A 22,599-nucleotide genomic window follows, 5' to 3' on the forward strand; every position below is an offset into this window, starting at 1 on the left:
ATGTTTCCTGCCTTCCAGAGTGCACAGCAGGAGCCTCACACAGTCAGATGCACATAGATCTATTTTTCAAATCTGATTTAGGTGAGTGGTTTAAGCAACTTAGATTTTCGTGTGTTTGTAGCCTATGACATGACCCTGAGTGATGACCAGTCATGTGGACAGGAACCAAGCTGACCCTTGAGTGATAGCTCCCTTTTTGGAGGATGTGCTTGTTTGTCCTCCTGGCTCCTCTGTCCAGCCTTTGTGTTGACCCCCTGTTGAACCTGGGGAGCCCCCCACTTTGGGAGAGCAAAAGGCACCCTAGGATGGTCATCTCTGTTCCACAGAGATCGTCCACAGAGTGGGGGGCCCTCTCGGTCTTCCCACGAGTTTTGTCAACTCTGATGGCCAGCAGATGCCAGGGTGCCTTTCCCTACCAGTGGGGATGCCAAACTTTCCTTTCTGTCCCTGGCCATGACCCCATGTTGAGGGTCCTTAGACACACTGCCTCTAGATATAGTCCTGCATTCTGGCCAGTGACCTCTCGGTGTCATCCTGCATTCGGGCCAGTGAGAACTGTCAGGTCCCACAGTGGGTCTGTGGTCTAGGAGGTTCTGGGTGGCTAAGAAGGGATGGTGGCCATTTTGGGCGTGAAACTGCTGTGTGTAGCAGGCGGAAAGAGTTGTCCTGGTCTCGGCGCTTAGCTTGAGGGGCCCCTCGGTAAGGGACTAGTTCCTGGGCTTGAGTGGCCAAGAGCTCAGAAGAGCCAGCTGCAAAGCTATCATTGCATCCTGTCAACCCCAGATCTGTCGCACCTCCACACTGTCCCCTAGTGAGACTGTTTCTACTGCCAAGACCCAGCAGCCAGATTGGGGGTATCCCACTGAAACCTGTGAATTTCTTCGTGGGTTCCACCATCCAAACCTGTCATCATCCTCAGGTGGCATTTGTGAACAGAACGTAAGGGACTCGAGACCGACTTTAGGCTAAAGCCCTTGTGTTGATTTTTGATAGCGGAAATGAGAAAGCAGAGGGAGTTCTACCACAAGCTGGGCTTGGAAGTGCCTGGAGACCTGAAGGGGGAGATGTGCTCTGCGAAGCAGCACCTGGATTCCCATCGGAATGGTACGAAGGGCTGTGCGGGTGCGGGAAGCTTTGGTGGGAGTCAAGTGTGTCTGGAAGTCAGTACAGGTTATTTGGACTGTCGGTTCCCTGTTTCTGGCAGTCTGAGGCAGGAGGCGAGCCCCGGCTTTTCTGCTGGGGAGTTGGCTGCGCCTCAGGCCCTGGAGGTGGTGGCCACATGGGTGCTGATTGCTGGGTTTGGGGGTCCAGATGAAGTCTTTGTGTTCAGAGCAGTGCTGGGAACAGTAGCACAGGTGGTTTATTGGACACTTGTCTTGCACACCGTTCCATCTCAGCTGTGATGGAGGAGTGATCCCTGAGCACAGAATGAGGAGTAAGCGATGAGCATCATTAGGATGTGACCCGCCCCCCCAAAAACAACAACGACTAAAGAGCACTACTGGGACAGTGGGTACCTACAGGGCTCGCTGTTGAGAACAGGTATCTAGCAGGGCTAGTGCTGCTCAAGCCACTCGCCAGCATAGGAGCTCTGCTCTTGAGATCCTGGGGGGCTAAGACACCCCTGACTCCGTCAGATGCTTACTGAGTCATGTTTTTTAACATAGAGCTTTTGAGTATAATTTGGGTTTTTTTTTTTAGGGGATTGGGGAACTGTTTGGGGGCCATACATGGTGGTACTCAGGGCATACTCGTGTTGTGCTCAGAGATCAGTCCTGGCAGGGCTCAGGGGGCCATCTTTGGTGCCAGGAATTGAACTCCACTTGGCCGTGTGCAAAACAAGTACCTTACATCCTGTACCATCTCTTCGGCCACAGTTTTAAACAGTTTTGGGCCTGAGCAGTAGTACAAGAGGGAAGGCATTTGCTTTGCACACGACGAACCCAGGTTTGATCCCCAAAACCCCTTATGGTACCCCGGAGCCACCAAAAGTGATCCCTAAGTGCAAAGCTAGAGTACCCCCTGAGCATATTAAGGTGTGGCCCAAAAACTAAAAACCCTAAATGTAACAGTTCAGCATTCTGGTTTCTGTCTTTGCTAAAAGGTGAAACCAAAGCAGATGATAGTTCCAACAAAGAAGCCGCAGAGGAGAAGCAGGAAGAAGACAATGACTATCACAGAAGTGATGAGCAGGTACCAGATGTCTTCTTTCTGTGAACTGAACAACACTTGCTTCATTACAGTCTGGTTTGCCTTGTACTTGTAACAGAAAAAGTTAATGTTTTTGGTTATTTCTGCAGGGCACTTTACTTTGTTTAAAGCCGATAGGGTGGGGGGATGATGCAGATGCTGAAATGTCTGCACCTTTATAGCCCAGAACCCCAAGGATCAACCTTATTTTTCCTTCTTTTTTATAATTACCAAAGTGATGATGCTTAGTGCAAAACATTTCACTAGAAAAGAAGGAAGTTTACACTCCGTGGATTTCTCCACTGCATCCCACCCCCAGACTGCTGCTGGACGATTCAATGCCAGGTCTTTTTTATGCATATGCAAGTATTATTTGGAAGAAAATGGAATTTAGTGTCTCAAAAAGAAAAATGAAAGTGGAACATTGAAGAATCTTTGTCAGTTACTACACCATCAGATTAGAAAGGAAAATCAGGGGCAAGGAAATACTTCCAAGTGCTGGTATGCCGTGCAGTTTCTGCATGCAGGAGGCCCAGGCCAATCCTCAGCACCATACGGTCCCCTGAGCACTACCAGGAAAAACTCATCAGCCCAGGAATAGTTCCAAAGCACAAATATGTGTGGCCCCAAAGCCAAAACCAAACAAAATAAATTCAAAGGAAATCTGGGGACTAGGGATATAGCTCAATATCAGGTCATGTGCCTACCATGAACAAGGCCCCAGATTGGATCCCCGGCATGCTATGGCCCCCTGAGTTCAGCCAGCTTGTCCTGGTGGCCCACAGAGACCATGTCACTGGCTGGGGCTCCAGACTTTCAGGCCTGTATCGCAGAGAACTTCTGATACAGAAATCATGACTTCATTCTACTTCCTGGAGAAAGAATCTGTCACTGATTGAGAGCGAGCACCTGTGTCTGTTCTGTTCACAGGGTGTTCATACCCTGCATAGTCTCATGGGCAGAGCCCTCTTCAGGACCCTCACCCACGGCCAAGCAAGCCCTCACACCCCTCACACACAGATGCATATGCACACACACTCTTCCTATATTTCTCTAGGATTTGTTTCTCAGGTGCATCTGATGAGAGACCTCTGGCCGGGGCTCAGCATTCTAGTCTATGTGAGTAGCAGAGGGTGAGAGTCAATAGTTCTTCATGCAGGGGAAGAGAGCAAGGGCCAGGGGGTCTCTGGGTAGTAGGAGAAGACCTGGGTAGATGAGAAAATTTCAGTCTCTCATCATCTGCTCATTTAGCTTAGTCATCTGGCATCTTCAGGTTCCAAAATGTCCCCATCCCTAGGGCCTGGATCTTTGAGGCTTTTTTCCTGTGTTGTGAGTTTTCTTTTGGTTGATATTATGGTTGACAAAAATAGTATGGTTTAGCCCTCTGCTTCTTCCCCCCTTCCCCCCAGTGACCTAGTGACCCCCCAGGCCCACCCCGTAGGTTTTATTTTTAAAGTTAGGTTTCATTATATTATGCACCTCCCTAGTTCTTATTCATTATGTGATACTTTTTTTGGGGGGGGGTCACACCTGGCAATGCACAGGGGTTACTCCTGGCTCTGCACTCAGGAATTACTCCTGGCTGTGCTTGGGGGACCATCTGGGGTGCTGGGAATTGAACCCAGGTTGGCCGCGTGCAAGGCAAACACCCTATCCTCCGTGCTATCGCTCCAGCCCCAATGATACGTTTTTAATTCCTTTTCTGTCTCTAGAAATCTTAGATAAAAAAACTTCCACTTCGGGGCTGAAGCGATAGCACAGCGGGTAGGGCGTTTGCCTGGCACGCAGCCTACATGGCCAACACAGGTTCAATTCCCTGCATCCCATATGGTCCCCTGAGCACCGCCAGGAGCAATTCCTGAGTGCATGAGCCAGGAGTAACCCCTGAGCATCGCCGGGTGTGACAAAAAAAAAAAAAAAAACTTCCACTTCATTCTGACGTTACTCCTCTCCTCTGTAATGAGAGAGCGCCAATATGTCATTCACTGGGGGCAGTGTTCAGTGGGGATTCTGACTTCATGCTTGGGAGTAACCCTTAATGATTGTCAGAGAACCATATTTAGGATGCAAGACAAGAGACTTAACCACTGTGCTGTCTCTTCTGCCTGAGAGGCAGTTCTTGTGTGCACGGTGTCTAGAAGGCTCCTGCGTCTTGTGTCTGAGGAAGTTCTTGTGCCCTGTGTCTGAGGAGACCAAAAGTCTGAGGAACCTCTTGTTTTATGACTAAGGAGACCTTGTGTGCTATGTCTAAGGAGACTTTCATGTTTTGTGTCTGAGGAAACTCTTGTGTCATGTGTCTGTGGAGACTCTTGCATCCTATGTCCAAGGAGATGCTCTTGTCCCATGTCTGAGGAGACTCTTGTGGCCTGCTTGTAAGGAGACTCTCACATCCTGGGTCTGAGGAGGCTTCTGTCCTTTGGGGTTTTTGTTTTGAGGCCACACTCTATAATGCTAAGGGTTTACTCCTGGCTCTGAATTCAGGAATTATCCCTAGCTGTGCTCAGGGAACTATATGGGGGCTGGGGATCTAGCCCAGGTCAGCCACGTGCAGGGCAAGTGCCTGTTGTACTACCTCTCCAACCCCTCGTGTCTTATTTCTTAGGAATCTCATATGCAATGTGTTTAGGGAGGTTAACATGTCCATGTTTAGCAGCTTCTTTCTATTTGTTTTTCTTTTTGGGTCGCACCCAGTGATGCCCAGGGGTTACTCATGGCTCTGCATTCAGGAATTACTCCTGGCAGTGCTTGGGGGAATCATATGGTATGCCGGGAATTGAACCCGTGTTGGCCGTGTGCAAGGCAAACACCCTATCCGCTATACTGTCGTTCCGGCCCTAGCAGCGTCTTTCTTTCTCACCTGAGGAGGTTCTCTTATGTGTAAGAGGAGGCTTGTTTGTTCTGTGTGGTCTCCTCAGCATAGTCTGTTGTACATCCTGGCTGCCCTATATCCTGGAAATACTAGCAGCTCCCTTCCACACTGTATATTCCACTCTTACGAACTTTTGATCATCTGAAAGATAACCATGAACTTTTGGGACTGAGCGATAGTACAGCAGGGCACTTGCCTTGCACACAGCCAACCTGGGTTCAATCCCTGGTATCCCATATAGTTCCCTGAGCACCACCAGGAGTAATCCCTGAGTGCACAGCCAAGAGTAAGCCCTGAGCATTACCAGGTGTGGCCCCAACAACTGCCCCCCCCCAGAAAAAAAAGGAAAGATAACCATGAGCTTTCGTGTTTTGAGCCTTTTTTCAAGTCTTCTCATGCAAATCAAGAATATTAATTTCCCTAATGAGTATACTGTCTTTCTTCAAAGCCAAACATAATATGAATTGTTTATTAAAATGTCACTGATGTGTTCTTGTTGGCTGTGTCTCTCCTCTTCATACCTGTAGAGCCCCAGATAATCCTGGAGTCTACTGCCTGTGATGAGCAGTAATCAGAAGCCTCAAGATAGAGCTCTCTCTATCTCCCTCTCTCCCACCCCCTTTCCCCATCTCTCTGTCTCCCCATCTCCCCTGTCTCTTTCCTTTCTCCTGTCTCTTCTTTCCTGTCTCTTTCCTTTTTCTCCTTTCTCTCTCTCTGTCTCTCTTTCTCTCTCTCTCTCTCATGCCTGCACACAGTTTCTGAGTATTCTGTTCATAAGAGAGAGGTTGCCAAGGTTAGGAGATGCCACCCAGGGCTGAAACATGTGTTTTGCATGCAGAAGCTACAGGATCACTCACTGGTACCATGGGGCCCACCAGGCACTGAGCACTGCCAGGTGTGGCCCTTCACAAAGGAGAAGTTGGAATTAATAATAATAGAGTTAGGTTATATTTTACAAGATGGCAAGCAAAGAATAAAAAGATGTATAAGATCATTGAAGTTAAACTTTTTCTTCAATTCTTAAATCAAAATAGATTTCTGATTTTAAAAGTCAGATCTCTTTATTTTAATGGAATTAGCAGATATCAAACAAATAGTCTGTGTCCCTCCTTAAAGGTGAGCATCTGTCTGGAATGCAATAGCAGCAAACTGCGGGGTTTGAAACGGAAATGGATCCGCTGCTCAGCCCAAGCAACAGTCCTACATCTAAAGAAATTCATCGCCAAAAAGCTCAACCTTTCATCTTTCAACGAGGTAACAGTTGAACCTTAAAATCAAATTTTCACAAGCCATTTCTTACATGTACAATCATGCTTCTGAAGTTCTTTGTGTTTTTTTTTCTTTTTGCTACTTTGAATAGAAATTTTTAATCTGGAAAAAAAACTTTCATTTACTTTATTTCCAGATGCTATGATAGAAAATAGCCTTGAGGATAATGATAGGCCACATAGAGGACAGCATGGGGCAGGTGGGGTGTGGTTATTCTAAAACATGGTCAGTATTTTTATCATAAAGACAAATTCTGTTCTTTAATTTCACAAGTATTTGGAAGGAAGAGTGGGTCGGTGGGTGAATGGACAAATTTGTAGGTACATGGTAATTGATAATGATAGATGATAGGATATAAACAGATGTAAATGATAGAAGTCCATAAATGACAGTAACAGGATGGATAAAAAGGAAGTGGATACTTAGATTACTGAATTTAAGTGTGTGATGCGTACGGTGGCCAAGAACTGCGTCCCCAGCAGAGGAATGAAGTCCTTCTGGAGGACTCATGGGTAGATGTCAAAAGGGTCTGCTTAATTCCAGAACTGGATAGCGTTTATACAAAATCTGAGAGGGTTTAAAGTTCAAGACTGCATGTAGGTGTGACCATTTATAGAGGTAAAGCGTTTCAACAGAGGCAATTCTCTTCAGGGAATTAACTCTAGGAGATACTCTGTCTTCTAGGGGGCATCTGTGTTGCTCTTCTCTTTCCCTTGCTACTACTGGCATATATTAAACAATTAAGTTTACTTCTTATTTGCAGTTATTTGGATAAACACAGTAAAAGTTACAGATACCAAAACATAGTTCTCCTAGGCTGAAAGGTTAAAAGCCAACTTGGGTTTTACTGTAAATCCTAGACTAGGTCCTCAGGCTAATTTAGTTTTCCTACCCCATGGGGCCCTGTCTCTAAAAGTCATTACAACTTGCATCAAGACTATCCTTTATGCTTTCAGACTGTCCCATTTTGATGCCTCGGCAGGAGCCTGCCTTTTCGGGGTGTTAGGAACTAAAGCCTGAGTCAAATAATTATGACAGATATATATTTATAATATATTATAATTATGGAGTAGATATATTTAATTTATGTAGTATAAATAATTATGGAGTAGATATATTTCAGAGTATACTTTAGTTAACTCTCAAATACTAGGAGCATAGCATTAATGGTCTTTCTGTGTTTAAGCAAAGAACATTGCTCTGTAGAAAAGTATGTAAAGGTTATAGAGGAAAGAAAAGCAAGTAATTCACTGCAAACACAAAGTCCAGAGTAACCAGAAGATTTGACTTTTTTTTTAACTTAATTTTGTTATTAATTTTTTGTTCAGAACTGATATTTAATGTTTATTTTATTTTTTATTAGTGAATCACCGTTACATACTTTAAAACGTTTGTGTTTTGCGTTTCAGTCATACAATGATCAGTTACCCATCCCTCCACCAGTGCCCATTCTCCACCACCAATGATCTCAGTATCCTCCCACCCTGCCTCTGTGGAAGCACATCCCCTTTTGTTCTCTCTCTCCTTTTGGGTATTATGGTTTGCAATAGAGGTACTGAGTGGCCATCGTGTTCGGTCTATAGTCTATTTTCGGCAGCTCCAAACCTGAGGGGGTCCTTCCAGCACCCTTTACTTGGTGTTCCCTTCTCTGTCTGAGCTGCCTTTTTCTCCAGCATGTGCGGCCGGCTTCCAATCTGTAGGGCAAATCTCCTGGTCCTTATCTTTACTGTTCTTGGGTGTTAGTCTCCTATTCTGTTACTTTGTATTCCACAGATGAGTGCAATCTTTCTATGTCCGTCCCTCTCTTTCTGACTCATTTCACTGAACATGATACTTTCCATGTTGATCCACATATACGCAGATTTCATGACTTAATCTTTTCTAACAGCTACATAGTATTCCACTGTATAACCAGTCATCTGTTCTTGGGCACTCGGGTTTTTTCCAGATTTTGGCTATTGTAAACAGTGAAAATACAAGTGCAGATGTCATTTCTATTATACTTTTTTTTTGCTTTTTGCTTTTTGCTTTTTGGGTCACACCCAGCGATGCACAGGAATTACTCCTGGCAGTGCTCAGGGGACCATATGGGATGCTGGGAATCGAACCCAGGTCAGGCCGCGTGCAAGGCAAACACCCTACCCACTGTGCTATCACTCCAGCCCCATTATTATACTTTTTTTTGCCTCTCCGGGGTATATTACCAGAAGTGGTATTGCTGGGTCAGATGGGAGCTCAATTTCTAATTTTTTGAGAAGTGTCCATACTGTTTTCCAAAAGGGCTGAACCAGTTGGCATTCCCATTGGCAGTGAAGGAGAGTCCCTTTCTCCCCACATCCATGCCAACACCAGTTGCTTTTGTTCTTTTGGATGTGGGAAGATTTGACTTTTTAAGTACCAAGCCTGACTTGGGGAATTTAGTAGCTAACAGAAGGAGAGGTAAAGCACAAAGGAATGGTTAAAGATAAACTCAGGGGATTAGGAGTGCTCATAGGAGCACTGTAACCTTCTCTGGGGAGAGGAAAAGGGGCAATTCACTGATAGAGCCTAAAAAACCTAGGGTTAATATCCAACAGATAACAGATATTACACTTCCAAGTTATGACAAGTGAAGAGAATAAAAATAAAATCTGGTGGACGGAAAATGTAGCTTAGCAGAACATTTGCCTTGCTTGTTTGAGGGCCTGGATTTGAATCCTAGTACTACAGAAATATGCAGAGAAGTCTTTGTGGCTGGTGGTGTGCAGAAGGGTTGCCAGGTTGGATGAGACCACTGACATAGACATAGAACTTGTAGGGGGGCAGGCTAGGATAATAGACCTTAAGAGAAGGTGCGGTGGGTGGATTGGGTTGGGCCGGAGCTATAGTACAGTGGGTCGGGTGTTTGCCTTACACATGGCTGACATGGGTTCTATCCCAGCACCCCATATGGTCCCCTGAGCACTGCCAAAAATGATCCCTGAACTCAAGAGACAGGAATCAGCTCTGAGCACTGCCAGGAGTGATCCTGAGTACAGAACCAGGAGTAAGCCCCGAGCACCGCCAGGTGGGCCCAAAAACCAAATAGTCGCCAGAGGCAGGGGTGTGAGTCAGGTAGGAAGCACAGACATTACAGGTGTGAGGCAGTGGTTTGACCCCTAGCACCTCATGTCCTTCGCCATACAAGTATGACCCCACAGCTATAAAATAGGAGGAAAAAAATTGGTCTTCAGTCCATGAAGAGATGAATTGCCAGGGTGTATAGAAAGGGGAGCTGGGGCTAGAGAGAGAGTTCAGAAGCTAAGACACTTGCCTTGCTTGTGACTGACCCAGGTTGAGTCTCCGGCACCACATATTCCCTCAAGGTCTTCCTGGCGTGATCTCTGAGCACAGAGCCAGAAGTAATCCCAAGAACTGGTGGGTGTGACCCTCACGTTTTACTTATTGTTTTTAGAAATGGAAGCAGGAGGTGCCAGTGATGGGTGGTTTCTGGCAGGTTTCATGAGAGACAGTAGGATGATGCTGTGAAGACAGAGGCAAATGGGTGAACTGAAGACAGGTTTGTAGAGGACAGCAGGTTGGACAGTCATGTCCACATCCGGGCCGCCAGACATGGTGCACAGACCCTTTTTTGAAAAAGGGTCTTTGAGATATAATTATGGCTCTTAAGATGAAATAAACTTTGAGATTCTGGGTGGGCCATAAGTCCTCCTAAGAGTGAGGCAGAAGGAATTTTGACTCCTTAGAGCAGTATGAAATAAAGACAGAGGCAGAAGGATGTGGCCATGGTGCCTGGTGCCTAGGAGCTGAGAGGCAGAAGTATCTTCTCCCAGAACCTCTTAAGAAGACAGTTTTGCCAGCCCCTAGGTTTTGGCCTTTGGGCTCCACCCAAATGAACCTGCTGTTAGGATGTGTTGTCCTGGGGAGCCAGTGAGTCTGCTCCTGGGTGTGAGTGCTGCCCCACCACAACAGGAGCCAGGCTGCAAGGTGGCTCTCGAGTTGGCGGAAGGATTTTGAGAAGCATCTTTGAAAAGTCTGGGTTGGAGGCAGAGAGATACACAGGGGCTAAGGTGCTTACTTTATATCCTGCAGAGAGAAAACAGTGGGAAAAGGGACTGGCCTTGCATACTGCCAGCCTGGGCTTGATCCCCGGCATCCGACATGGTTCCCTGAGCCCCTCCAGGAGTGATTCCTGAGGGCAGAGCCAGGAATAAGCCCTGAGAACAACCAGGTGTGGCCCAAAACCAAAAATTTGGAAAACAAATAAAAAACCTAGGTTGTCTTGAGGATACTGTTGGTAGGAATGTGCCTGTCAGAGATGGCCCTGGGACATGTTCAGGTAAGGGTCTGTTGTCTTTGAGGGACCATGTACATAAGTGGCATGTTTTCTGGAGATTATGGAACATGTGACTGGGAATGGTTACGTGGGGAGCAGGACTGGGATTCTAGGGGCATTTCTAGGCAATGTGTTATGGTGTGGTTTTGTTTCTTTTCTCTTAATTTTTTTTAGAGTGGGGATTCCCCAGCAGTGCTGGAGTCCACCTTATTCCCAGTGGTATTGGGTGGCCATGCAGCTGCAGGGATTGAACTCTATGCACGCTAGACATAAACTCTAGTATTTGAATTATCTCCCTGGTCCCATGGTCTTGTTAATTCATGCTACTTACAACAACCTGTGAGAGGAGTCATGGATTCAGGAAGAAATGGCAAGAGTAGGATCCAGCACTAACTGACCTGGAAAATCCACAGCCAAGGTAGATTGCAAACAGATGTCAATAGTGGTTTAACACAACTATTAGGAAATAGTAAAGCTGTTTCTGTTGTTAGGAAAGCTGGACAGGATACTGGCTGTGCACACTTATGACTGAAGAATTAATTAGTGTTACTCTGGACCAGAGAGATAGTACAGCAGGTAGGGTGCTTGCCTTGCATGCGGCCAACCTGAGTTCTAGCCCCAGTATCCCATATGGTCTCCCAGGCACCACGAGAAGGAATTTCTGAGAGCAGAGCCAGGAATAACCCCTGAGCACCACCGGGTGTGGCACACACAAACAACAATTGTTTGTTTTTTTTGTCCACACCTCGCTATAATCAGGATTTACTCAGTACTCAAGGGTCACTCCTGGAGGGCTCGGATCATATGAGGTGCAAGTACCCTACATACTGTACTCTTGCTCTGGCCCAGAATTAGTGTCACTTGTGATGGTTGAGCTCTCGCAGAACAAGGGATAAAGAGAAATGATTCAGGAAGGATGGTGGCACTTGGATCCAGGATATGCACAAGACAGACAGCCATAGTTGTTTGAGGACATTGTGTTGGCACAGACTCCACTTGCTTAGACTAAAGAAAGCAGACAGGAAGGAGCAAAAGAAGAGGTCTAGTGGTCCTCCTCAGCGATGATGATGGGTCTCTCTTTGAAAATGACAATGACACTACAAGCAGAACTTGGCGTCCAATAAGCAAAATCACTACCACACACACAGCCAGCACTGTCAACCTAAACATTCAGGAGACAGAAAGGCAGAGTGGATTATTTAGGACCAAAAATTGCAGCCCAAAGTGCATAGATTCAGGTAGAAAACCTATAATGCTCCCCCAAAGGGGGACAAAGTCAGGGGTTTTCATTGGAGGAAAACTGAGGTAAATGGTTACAAAGGGTTGATTTGAGCCAGAGAGAGCAGACCTCACCTTGCATATTGTTGACTTGGATTTGATCACCAGCATCGCAGTTAGATCCCTGAGCAGGCCCTGAGTACCACCAGGTATGACCTCCCCACACCAAAAAAAAATTTTTTTTGCAGAGCAGGTTCATCCTTGGTGACTCATGATGGGGTTGCTGATTCTCTTGAATCTGCTTCTACAGGAAGTCCATGATCACCATGTCTCAGAGAACTGACAGCTTTGCTTTCTTGTTAAAACTCCTTGGTGCCACTATACACTATAAAGTGGCTTCACCAATACCAGTTTTTCACAGAATGAGCAAATGAACTTTTAGAAAGATGCCAGCTGGCTTTGCACCTTCAACCTCTATCTAGCGGGGATCAGTCACAGAATAAGGCAAACACTTTAGGGTCTTCAACTCAGGCAGGCCTCTGTGGTCTCATGGGCTGACCATTTATTCAGGAGGATATCTGCTCCCCCATCCTGGACTCCCAGCACATGAACCATCGTTCAAGTTGACAGAGACATTAAGGACAGTGAGTACATCAAAATTCAATATGTACTTTAAGTACAGGGGCTGGGGTCCGGAAATCAGCAGGCACCCTGAAAGTATAAAATCCTGACGTTATCCCATTCTGTCTTTGCCCATGCAGCCTCTACATCTAAGAGACCCTAAGCAGATTTATTTTGTTTTTCTGGGTGTATGTTTGCATACTTTTTACATTCTAAGACAAACTTTTGTTGGGGGGGGGGCGGCAATGCACAGAAGCTACTCCTGGCTCATGCACTCAGGACTTATTCCTGGCGGTGCTCAGGGGACCATATGGGATGCTGGGATCGAACACGGGTTGGTCGTGTGCAAGGCAAACGTCCTACCCGCTGGGCTATCACTCCAGCCCCTAAGACATAAACTCTTACCCTGGGGAATATCCCAACCTTGGACTTTGTTGTTAGGGATAATTTTACACAGTACACTGGTAAGATTCAATGTCACAGGCCAGAGTGATAGTATAGTGGGTAGCACATTTGCCTTGCACACAGCCTACCTGAGTTCTGTTCCTGGCATCCCATATGGTCCCACCAGGAATCAGACCTGAGCACAAAGCCCGGAGTCAACCCTGAGCACTGCCAAGTCTAGCTCAGTCCCCACTTTTCCCTTCCCCCAAAAAAGTCCTCACAAATAAGTTGCATTTCTGTATAATAATGTCAAAAAGAATGAGATACTTAGGAATTAATGTAACTAAAGAAAAAGATGGGGCTGGAGCGATAGCACAGTGAGTAGGGTGTTTGCCTTGCATGCGACTGACCCAGGTTTGATTCTCAGCATCCCATATGGTCTCCTGAGCACAACCAGGAGTAATTCCTGAGTGCATGAGTCAGGAATAACCCCTGTGCATCACCGGGTGTGACCCAAAAAGTGGGGAAAAAAGAAGAAAAAGACTTGTAAGATGAAAACTACTACCAAAATGATGAAAGTAGACAAAAATAAATGGAAATAGATCTCATGTTCCTAAATTGGAAGATTTAATATGATTAAAATGTCTATTGCTCTCTAAAGTGGTTTCTAGATTCAGTGCATTCCAAATTCTCAATGACAGAGTGGGAGAGATTAGTATGGTGGGTAAGGCTCTTTCCTTGCATGCAGCCAACCTGGGTTCGAGCCCATGTGGTTCTCTGAGCATCGCCAGGTATGGCCCAAAAACTGAAAAACTAAGCCCAAATTCTCAGAGGCATTTTTTGGAGATTTTTTTGTTTGTTTTGATTGTTGGGCCACCTTGGCAGTGCTCAGGGCTTACTTCTGGCACTGCACTCAGGAATTACTCCTGGCGGTGCTCAGGGGACCATATGGGCGCTGGGCGTCAAACTCAGGCTTCATGCAAGGCAAATGCAAAAAGATACCTGCTATGCTATTTCTGTGGCCCTCAATGACAATTTTTTGCAGAAATTTTAAAGAGGTATTCTAAAACTCATACAGAATTTGAAGAACCCAAAATAAAGCAACATGAAAATGAAAATAGAGGGGCTGGAACGATACTATAGTGGGTAAGGCACTTATCCTTTCCAATAAATAGTGCTGGTAAAACTGGATGTTCTCATGCAAAAGAATGAAGCTGAACCTTGCCTAACATGAAATATAAAAATTGACTCAAAGGTGACTGAAAGGGAGCAATAGCATAGTGGGAAGGGTGTTTGCCTTGCGTGTGGCCAACAGGGATTTGATGCTGGACCAGCGTCCCATATGGTGGTCCCCCAAGCAATACCAGGAGTGACTCCTGAGTGCAGAGCCAGGAGTAACCCCTGAGCATCACTGGGTGTGACGCAAAAAAGGGGAAAAAAAACTGACTCATAGGATCAAGGATCTCAATGTAAGTCTGCTTCTTTTTTGTTTTTTGTTTTTGACCCGCACCTAGCATTGCTCGGGAGCTACTCCCCATCACTCCTGTTGGTGCTGGAGCTCAAAGTCAGTCCTCCTGCATGCAAAGCATGTGCTCCAGCCCCTAGGGCTACCTCTCCAAAACTCCCTGTACAACACGGAATTTGACACTGATTTGTTGGATATGACACCAAAAGCACTTTAATAAGAAAAACGGACAGAGTCCGGAATGATGGTCCAGCAGGTAGGGCACTTTCCTTGCACATGGCCAACCCAGGTTTGTTGCCTGGCATCTTTACCCCCTGCCCCAGGGATCCCTGAGCCCTGCTGGATCTGGTCCCAAAACAAAAAGCCATGAAGTAAACAAGTGCATGTGATTAAGGGAGAGAGAGACCAGTCTGGAAAGGCCACAAGGGTCATTCTGCCCATGGGCCCTTCTGAAAGGCATAGCTAGGGAGATACGGAAGTGTCTGTGGGGAGCTTGGGGAAGTGTCTGTGGTTTCTGGGGGGGCGCATGTCATGTTGTGACTAGGTGGAACATAGAGGATTTCTAGAACAGTGAAACTACTCTGTACAGTACCATAAGGATGGATGCATTTGTACAAAGACACAGAATGTCTAACACCCAGGGTGACTGTGGACTCTGGGGGACGATGACAAGTCTGTGCAGCTCCATTGATTCTGACTATCTCGTGAGTGTTTGGAGGTGAGGAGGTTGGGGTCTTCTTTTCATTTTCCCATGAGCCTAAAAATGTATAAAGGAAAAGTCCTTGGAGGGAGCATGAGGGAGGACAGAGAGAGCAGCCAAGGGCGACATGGGTCACAGCATCCTGCCACCATCTGAACGGTTTTGGTGTAGACCCAGCTGTGTGCCAGGCATCAAGTGCTCAACCCTGACCAGAACTTCTCTTCCCACTAGCTGGACATTCTGTGCAATGAGGAGATCCTGGGCAAGGACCACACCCTCAAGTTTGTGGTCGTCACCAGGTGGAGATTCAAGGTGAGACTTGCCTATTATTTCTAGAGTGGGTGGGCCGGAATGATAGTACAGTGTACAGAACACTTGCCTTACAACTCCTTACAGCAGTTGCCCTGCGTTTCATCCCCAACATCCCATAGGGTTCCCCAAGCACCGGCAGGAGTAATTCCTGAGTGCAGAGCCAGGAGTAGCCCCTGAGCACAGAGGAGAGTCACCAAGGCCAGAGGCTGGACTCCCATCTCCCTGTCTCTGGCGCATGAACTTCCCAAGGCAGGGCACCACACATGCTCGCAACCCTGAGCACTGTTTGTCTTACAGAAGGCACCACTTCTGCTGCACTACAGACCCAAGATGGACCTGCTGTGAGCGGCCGGCGGCCCCGCACACGGCCTTGCACACCCGTGTGAGTGAGCGAGCGAGCAAGCGTGTGGCCGGGCAGGACCACGCCACGCTTGAGAACGTTGCCTCTGGGTGTCACGTGGACCGCATTTCTGAATAGAGAATATTTATAACTTTTGTATGAGAGAATTCACACTCGACAAGACACTACCAGCACCGCGCTCCACGATGGGAAACACTTCACAGCCTCACATAGCTGACCCGCGCTCACCCCTTGCTTCCGTCCGAGACCAGAGTCCCGTGCAGTGGTGACCTGCCCTCACATAACCTTTGCTTGCTTTCCAGGTCTGAAGATCTCGGTCTTTTCAGTTAGTTTATGAATTAGGTTTCATGATAAGCCTTGGAAATTCTTGTACGGTTTTTGAATCCTTCCTAAGTTATTAAGAAATTACCTTTCTTGGTGAATGATGATATTTATGTTGCCTTTAGCTTCCTGGAGATTTAGACTATATATAAAATTTAATTTAAAAACAGACCAAAAGAGGGTTCCATTAATATTAGAAGTTAACCTTGATGTTGGATTTTCCATATTACAAGGCATAGCAGAGATGACGACTCCCCAACTCACCTTTGCCATGTGGCCTTCAAGGGGCAGGGAGCCCCAGCGCTCTCCTGGACGCAGCTGCAGACACCCCTGCCTGGCAGCTGGAGGCAGTGCAACCAGTTGGCACCAGAGTGCAGAAAGCCCTTGTTCTCCAGGTCCCTCCCCAGGGGGTCTGTGGGGCCCCTGGCAGGATGACCTGAGCTGCCTCAGCCGGCACCGAGGCAGCTGTTCCTCGGGGAGGGCCTTCTTGGGAAGATGTGGGCAAGGGCAGGAGTGAGTCTGGAGCCACATGCCTGCCAGCCCTGTGCTCAGACGCTGTGGGCAGCAGGGCCCCGGCTCCACCCCTACCCGCCTTTTCAGCCCACAGGGCCCCTCAGGGTGCCTACGGGTTATGTTTTCTTGGAGTATTTCACTTTAGTGACCGGAATCTTTCCTTGAATTTGCTTTGAGAGTTATAGTTGGGCTCGTCGACTTCTAATTTTGTTTGGTTTTTCTCTTCCTGTTTTGTTTACAGAAAAGTATCAGAAGCAGCTGCTAATGTGATCTTATCTTTGATCAGAAAAACAAAGTGTTTCAACCCAAGTGATATTAATATAAGGCCTTTTAAAAATATGAGAACAAATGATTTGCCAGGATTGGATCAAAATCCCCCTCTTTATTTAAACTCCCAGTACTGTTTGGATTATTCAGTTACCTAAGCTTGCTATTCATCCAAATCATTTTTTAGAGTTCCTATACAAGGGTTTAAAGAGTAGATGTGTGAGTAAATACTACCTGTCTACCTCAGAATAAACATTACTGCTGAAGCGTTCCACAGACCACATATTGACAGTCGTTGGTGCCATTAGAATTTAGGTATTTTCCTGTGTGGCAAAAGGAAGGAAGGGTTCAACAGTATGAGCGTCCAAATTCAAACAGAATCGATTACAATTCAGATTTAACTTAATATTGAGGCAGTAGTCTCATGCTCTGTATTTGTAACTTTGTAGCTCTCTTTTGAAATCACTTGAATTTGCTATGGTGCTAAGTTGATCTGTTTAAACACGGAGATGGCGGCGATCAGTCGGAGCCTGTCACTCCTCCAGCTGCCCACTGACTTCTCCGACCCGCTTTTGTAATCGTGTGAACCTGACGAAACCTCAGCAGCTAAAGTACCTATTTTTCTAAGAGTTCATCCTGCAGAGGGCGCCCTCCTGCCTCTTTGGTCCGACTGCAGCCTTACCCAGATACGCCAGCCTGCGTCCGAGGGAAGCACCCTTGCAAGCTTTCATTTCACACCAAAAGGCTGAATGTTTTTCCCAGCATGAAAACAAGAATCACTGAGTGATTTGGCTCCTACGAAGTGATTTTTAGCAGACGGAGTTACTGTGAAGTCGTTTTCATGCCTGTTGATGCTGGTGAAACAATGCTGGTCACTACCTTTCCGGAAGCACCTTTGACCACAGTGGGGCCGGCTGCCCCACTCACGGTCTCACTAGATGCCATTTTCACGAGCATAGAAAATTCAAATAGAATATATAATATTGAATTTAAGATTTGGGGGGTTAAAAAAGAAAACTTTATAAGATTATTTATTCTATTTTAAGCCTTCTATCATATTTTCCCATCCAGTTGTTTGGTTTCAGTGGTCCAGCTTTATTTACAGGCATATAAAATGAAATTGTGAGATGTTTTGCAAGCTTCTTTTTCTTTGTACGTGTGTGTTTGATGGATGAAGAGCATTGAGTATGCTTTTGTGCAGTCTGCTCCAACTTCATTTCTTAGACATGACTGAATTAGGATGTAGCATCTATTCTGCTAAGTTGAAAGGGAAAAAATGTAGGTGGAACTTCAAAACTTTTGGTTTTTGCTTTTCATTGCTACTGTGAGGAGAACGCTGTGCGCACTGCCCTGTGCAAGGCTGCAGCTGTGTGAGGCCGGTGAGCAGGATGGCTGCCTGGGCTCCGGGCTCCTGCTTCAGCCACAGAAATGATGGTGCTACTGTGGGCATTCGGAGTCTTTAGAAATTTCCTTTTACTTTTTTTTTTTTCCTCAAAGTACACAGAATGGCCTTTTACAGCAGTTTGAAATAATGTCATCGGATTGAATGTTCTAGGAATGAGCCGGCTGATTTCTTCGTTGTACATGAATATTTAATGTGCTCTCAAAACATTAAAGACAAATTTAGTGCAGAAAATGAAATCACACAAAATCCCATTTCTACTTCCTCAGGAAATCATTTACACTCCACCACATCACATGTGACCTTAGTGTGATAAGCTGATGTGTTTCTCTGCCTTGGTATCCTGAGTAAATTGGGGTAAGTAGATTAGTGAACCGCCACCCGCCAAACTCCAGTCTTAGAACAGCCTGTCCTTGGCAGGCAGGAGGTGCTCCCCACCGCCCCCATCCTCACCTGTCTGCGCTCTGACCCAGAGCACATCTGAAGGATGGATGCAGGCGGGCGGATTTGGTTTTGGGGGTGTTTTGTTTCATTTTTCTTGGGGGTCCACACCCAGCGGTGCTCAGGGCTTACTCCTGGCTCTGATCACAGGGATCACTCCGGCTGGGCTCAGGGGACCATGTGTGGGGCCGGGGATTGAATCCAGCTTGGCTACCTGTAAGGCCTTCTCTGCTGTACTATCCCTCCGGCCCCAATCCAAGTTTGAATATCCCCTGAAGTATATGTAGCATTAGTGTCACTGTCTATTCCAGCCACTTAATTGGGTATGAAAAAATTGTTTATCCCCAGTGAAGTGATGTGGGGTTACGGGCACAAGCTCGCCACTGCAGTCAAGAAGTCTGTGTGGCAACATGGAAGCTTACGCCGCAGATGGACATGGCCGTGCAGATACACATTTTTGACTGTTTCATTTGAAAGTTTACATTTTTTATGCTTTGTGTTGGTGTGTACTTTTGTACTATTGGTGGCTAGTTTTTGTCTAAATTTATTGGGATATTGCTTAAATGTTTTGATTTTATGATAGTGAAGCTTGTATTCAGTGTTTTGCCAATTAATATTATATGCTTGTAATAAAAGCAAAAGAAAAAAGCTGAAAGTCTCCCAAAATTTTATCTAAAATGGCTAATGTTTTTAAAAAATTTGTGAGAGCGTGAGAGTGATCGTCTATTTGGATGCTGAAGTGTAACAAATTCTCACTTGCGGACTGCTCACACTCACCCCCCAGGAGATGCCTGAGGCCGAGGCAGGGTCAGACAAGCCCTCCCCACCCTGAGCCCACCTATCTCAGTGGCCTTGGTCGGTTCCTTGAAGCATTTGTCACCTAGGAGGCAGGCGAGTCTGGGATCAGAGATGGGATGGCCAGGTGCTGCATCCACACTGCTCACATGTTGGCTTGGAGAGAGATGCCTGTCATTGGTCTGGAGCGGCAGGGACAGAGGGGACACACCACTGCGCTATCTGGGCAGACCGCCTACAGGAGTGTGTCCTGCCAATAGACCGGCGTTCCCGAAAACGGGACCTGTGAGTTGGTGAAGATTGGCTGGGGACTTGGTGCCTACGGTTCTGGAGGCTGCAGAGCCCTGGGGTGCAGGTGCGAGATACTCTGGTACCTTCAGGTGCTTGGAGCTGAGCCACACCTGTTCCCACGCTGATCTTGAGGCATGCACTTGCATACACATTCGCCAGCACTCAGCAGTCCTCCTGCCCCTCCATTGTTCTCTGGATTTGTAATGCAGAGCTCAAACAGAAGTCAGAGGCCAGAGAGAATACAGAGGGTAAGGCACTTGCATGCAGCTGACCTGGCACCCCATCTGGTCCCTGAGCCCTCCAGGAGTGATCCCTGAGCACAAGAGTAAGCCCGAACACCAGGTATGACCAAAAAAATCAAAATTTAAAGTCAACATCAAATAACCATGGAGTGCTCAGACACCAAATGCCAAAGGGCCAGGAGAAAACTCCTAGGCCAGAGATGGTATGAAAGTAAGGTATTTGCTAGCCCCTGCTCAATCCCCAGCACCACACATGGTCCCCGGAGCACTGCCAAGAGTGATCCCTGAGGCACTGCCTAATGTGACCCAAAAAGAAAAAAAGGAAGATGAAAACTCATCTGACTGAAGCCACCAGAGAGCTGTGAGCCCAGTGGCAGCTGAACGTATTATAAGTCTTGTCCTCTTGTCCAGATCTTTAGGGCCCCCCACTCTCCACCCCATAGGCCCTAGGGGCCATCTCTGTGGGCACTTGGTTTGGGCTGCTTGGTCCTATCGAGATGGGAACTGCCCGTGGGAGCACTTATGTGGGTGCTCAACCGATCTCATGCTGATTTCCTTCCGAAAATGGCCTTACCGTAAGGACGCTGACAGTTCCCTTTTTTCTCTAAAAACAAGTGGGTCCCCCAAAAAATACTGTTTTGAGGTTATTTCCTGTCTGCTACATGTTTTTAAGCAATGGCCCTTCCTCGTGCATTTCTAAGTGTAGCTCAGGTCAACACAGCAGATACTACAGGGAAAGTTTGGACACCCCAGTCACAACTTTTTCTAGAATTGGTACCCTCATGGCCTCTAATACCACAAACCAATGTGCTCAAAGATACTATGTATTGATTCTACGAAACCTAACTAAAGCACTGTTGGGCAGTCATGTCTCGGAAAATGATTGGACCCAAATGAGAACCCCATTCTGTTGCTGTTTGGAGGACTCCAGAATTCATTTTCCAGGAGTTTAAAATCTTGTGGGAGAGGTGGGATAATATAGTGATCAAAGTGTCTTGCAGGGTTCCATCCCTGGCAATCCCATAGTCCCTCAAAGAGTGATCCCTGAGTACCTTCTGGTGTGGGTCCCCCCACGCCCCAAAAGTGCCAATATCTGGGTTTGATCCCCGGCATCCCCTATGGTTCCCCAAGCACCGCCAGGAGTAACTTCTGAGCATCACCAGCTGTGACCCAAAAAGCCAAAATAAAAAATAAGGTAATTATCGAGAAGATATATAATATTATAAGCGTGCCAATATTGGTTCATCTGTTGTAACAACCAATGTAAAATGTTAATTATATGGAAAACCAGGACCAAAGAGAAAGAGACTCTGGCCTTTGAATGCAGTCAACCCCTGTTCAATTCCCAGCACTATATAATGTTCCCTGAGCACTGCCAAAAGTGATTCTGAGTGAGGAGTAAGCCTGGGGACCCAAAACCAAATAAAGCTAAATAAAAATTGTGAATGGAATTGGAGAAAGTATACTGTATAGGGTGCTTGTACAAGGCCAATCTGGGCTCAATCCCCAGCATTCCATGTGATCCCCCAACCTCTGCCAGGAGTAATTCCTGAGTATTGCCAAGCGTGGAAGAAAAAATAAAATAACACCCAATGGAAAGGGAACTAGGGGTCTCTGCTTACTGGCAGTGATGACCTCATTAGAGGAGACCCCGGGCTGATGAGTGGGTGAAGCTCCTGTGTCCTGGGCTCTGGCCCAAGCACTGGGCACCCAGGCACTTTCCCCTCAAGTCTCATCAGTTGCTGGTGTCAGTTTTAACTGGTTCCCCCAACATGCTAGGGATCACTCCTGGAGGGGTTCGGGGGACCATACGTGGAGTCCAGGACTGACCCCTGGTTCGCCACGCACATGTGTCCCAGGTCAACGCCTTAGCTATGGCTCCGCCCCATCAGCTGACACTTCGGCCAAACCTTTTCCAGGTACAGAGAAATTGTGAAGATCACAACACCAAACAACACTGATCCTTTGCTATTTGCCGTGCTCGTCCCCTCGCAGTGAGCTAGCCCTGGGCACCGTCGGGCCTGCGTGCGGGGAAGCGCTGGAGCCCGAGGCCCGCGAGGCCCGGGGCCGCCGCACTCCTCCAGCCCCGGCCCCGCCCCGCGAGCCGCTCCGGGCCCCGATTGGCCAAGCCTTCCCACGTGACCCCGGCAGCCGCCGGGATGGCAGGCGCTGGTTGGCTCGCACGGGCAGGGGCGGGGCCTGGCAGCTCGGCAGGCGGCGCGGGACTCGGGCCGGGCGCTAGGCGCGGGAGGCGCGCCCGCCCACTTGCTCTGCCGCTGCCCTCGAATGCTTAGGCCGGGACACCTTTCAGGGTCCTGTACAGGTGGCCTGCACGGCGCGCGTCCTGACCGCCTGGACGCAGAGTGGCCCGTGGTCTTGGCGGCTGGAGAGCCGGCCCAGGTTGGCCTGTGCGAGGGGCGTCGGGACACACTGGCCCGCAGCGGCTAGGTTTTGCCGGTGTGTCCCCTGCGTGTCCCCTGTGCACTCCCAGCCGGCGTAGGGGAGCCGGTCAGGAGACTCGATTTGCCACTTTCCTGCAGAGCAACTCAGAAAGGGTTGTGAAGCCAGGCCAGCATCCAGCCTCAGCCCCGCTGCAGAGCCCCAACCCTTACTCCCGGCCCGC

At 47.4% G+C, this 22,599-nt stretch overlaps 1 protein-coding gene across 2 annotated transcripts in view; it reads left to right on the forward strand.

The window, feature by feature from the left end:
- Positions 1–16,877, forward strand: part of PCGF3 (polycomb group ring finger 3) — a 40,641-nt gene extending 23,764 nt beyond the window's left edge. For both annotated transcript variants that reach the window (XM_056121512.1, XM_056121511.1), the window contains 5 exons: positions 994–1,104; positions 2,105–2,193; positions 6,176–6,313; positions 15,263–15,343; positions 15,641–16,877. In XM_056121512.1, coding sequence (XP_055977487.1) covers positions 994–1,104; positions 2,105–2,193; positions 6,176–6,313; positions 15,263–15,343; positions 15,641–15,688 — 467 coding nt within the window. In that variant the 3' untranslated portion in view covers positions 15,689–16,877. The remainder of the gene's footprint in view (positions 1–993; positions 1,105–2,104; positions 2,194–6,175; positions 6,314–15,262; positions 15,344–15,640) is intronic.
- Positions 16,878–22,599: the final 5,722 nt, after the last annotated feature.

This window comes from Sorex fumeus, unplaced genomic scaffold (genome assembly GCF_029834395.1).
Source record: "Sorex fumeus unplaced genomic scaffold, SorFum_2.1 ptg000044l, whole genome shotgun sequence".
NCBI lineage: Eukaryota > Metazoa > Chordata > Mammalia > Eulipotyphla > Soricidae > Sorex > Sorex fumeus.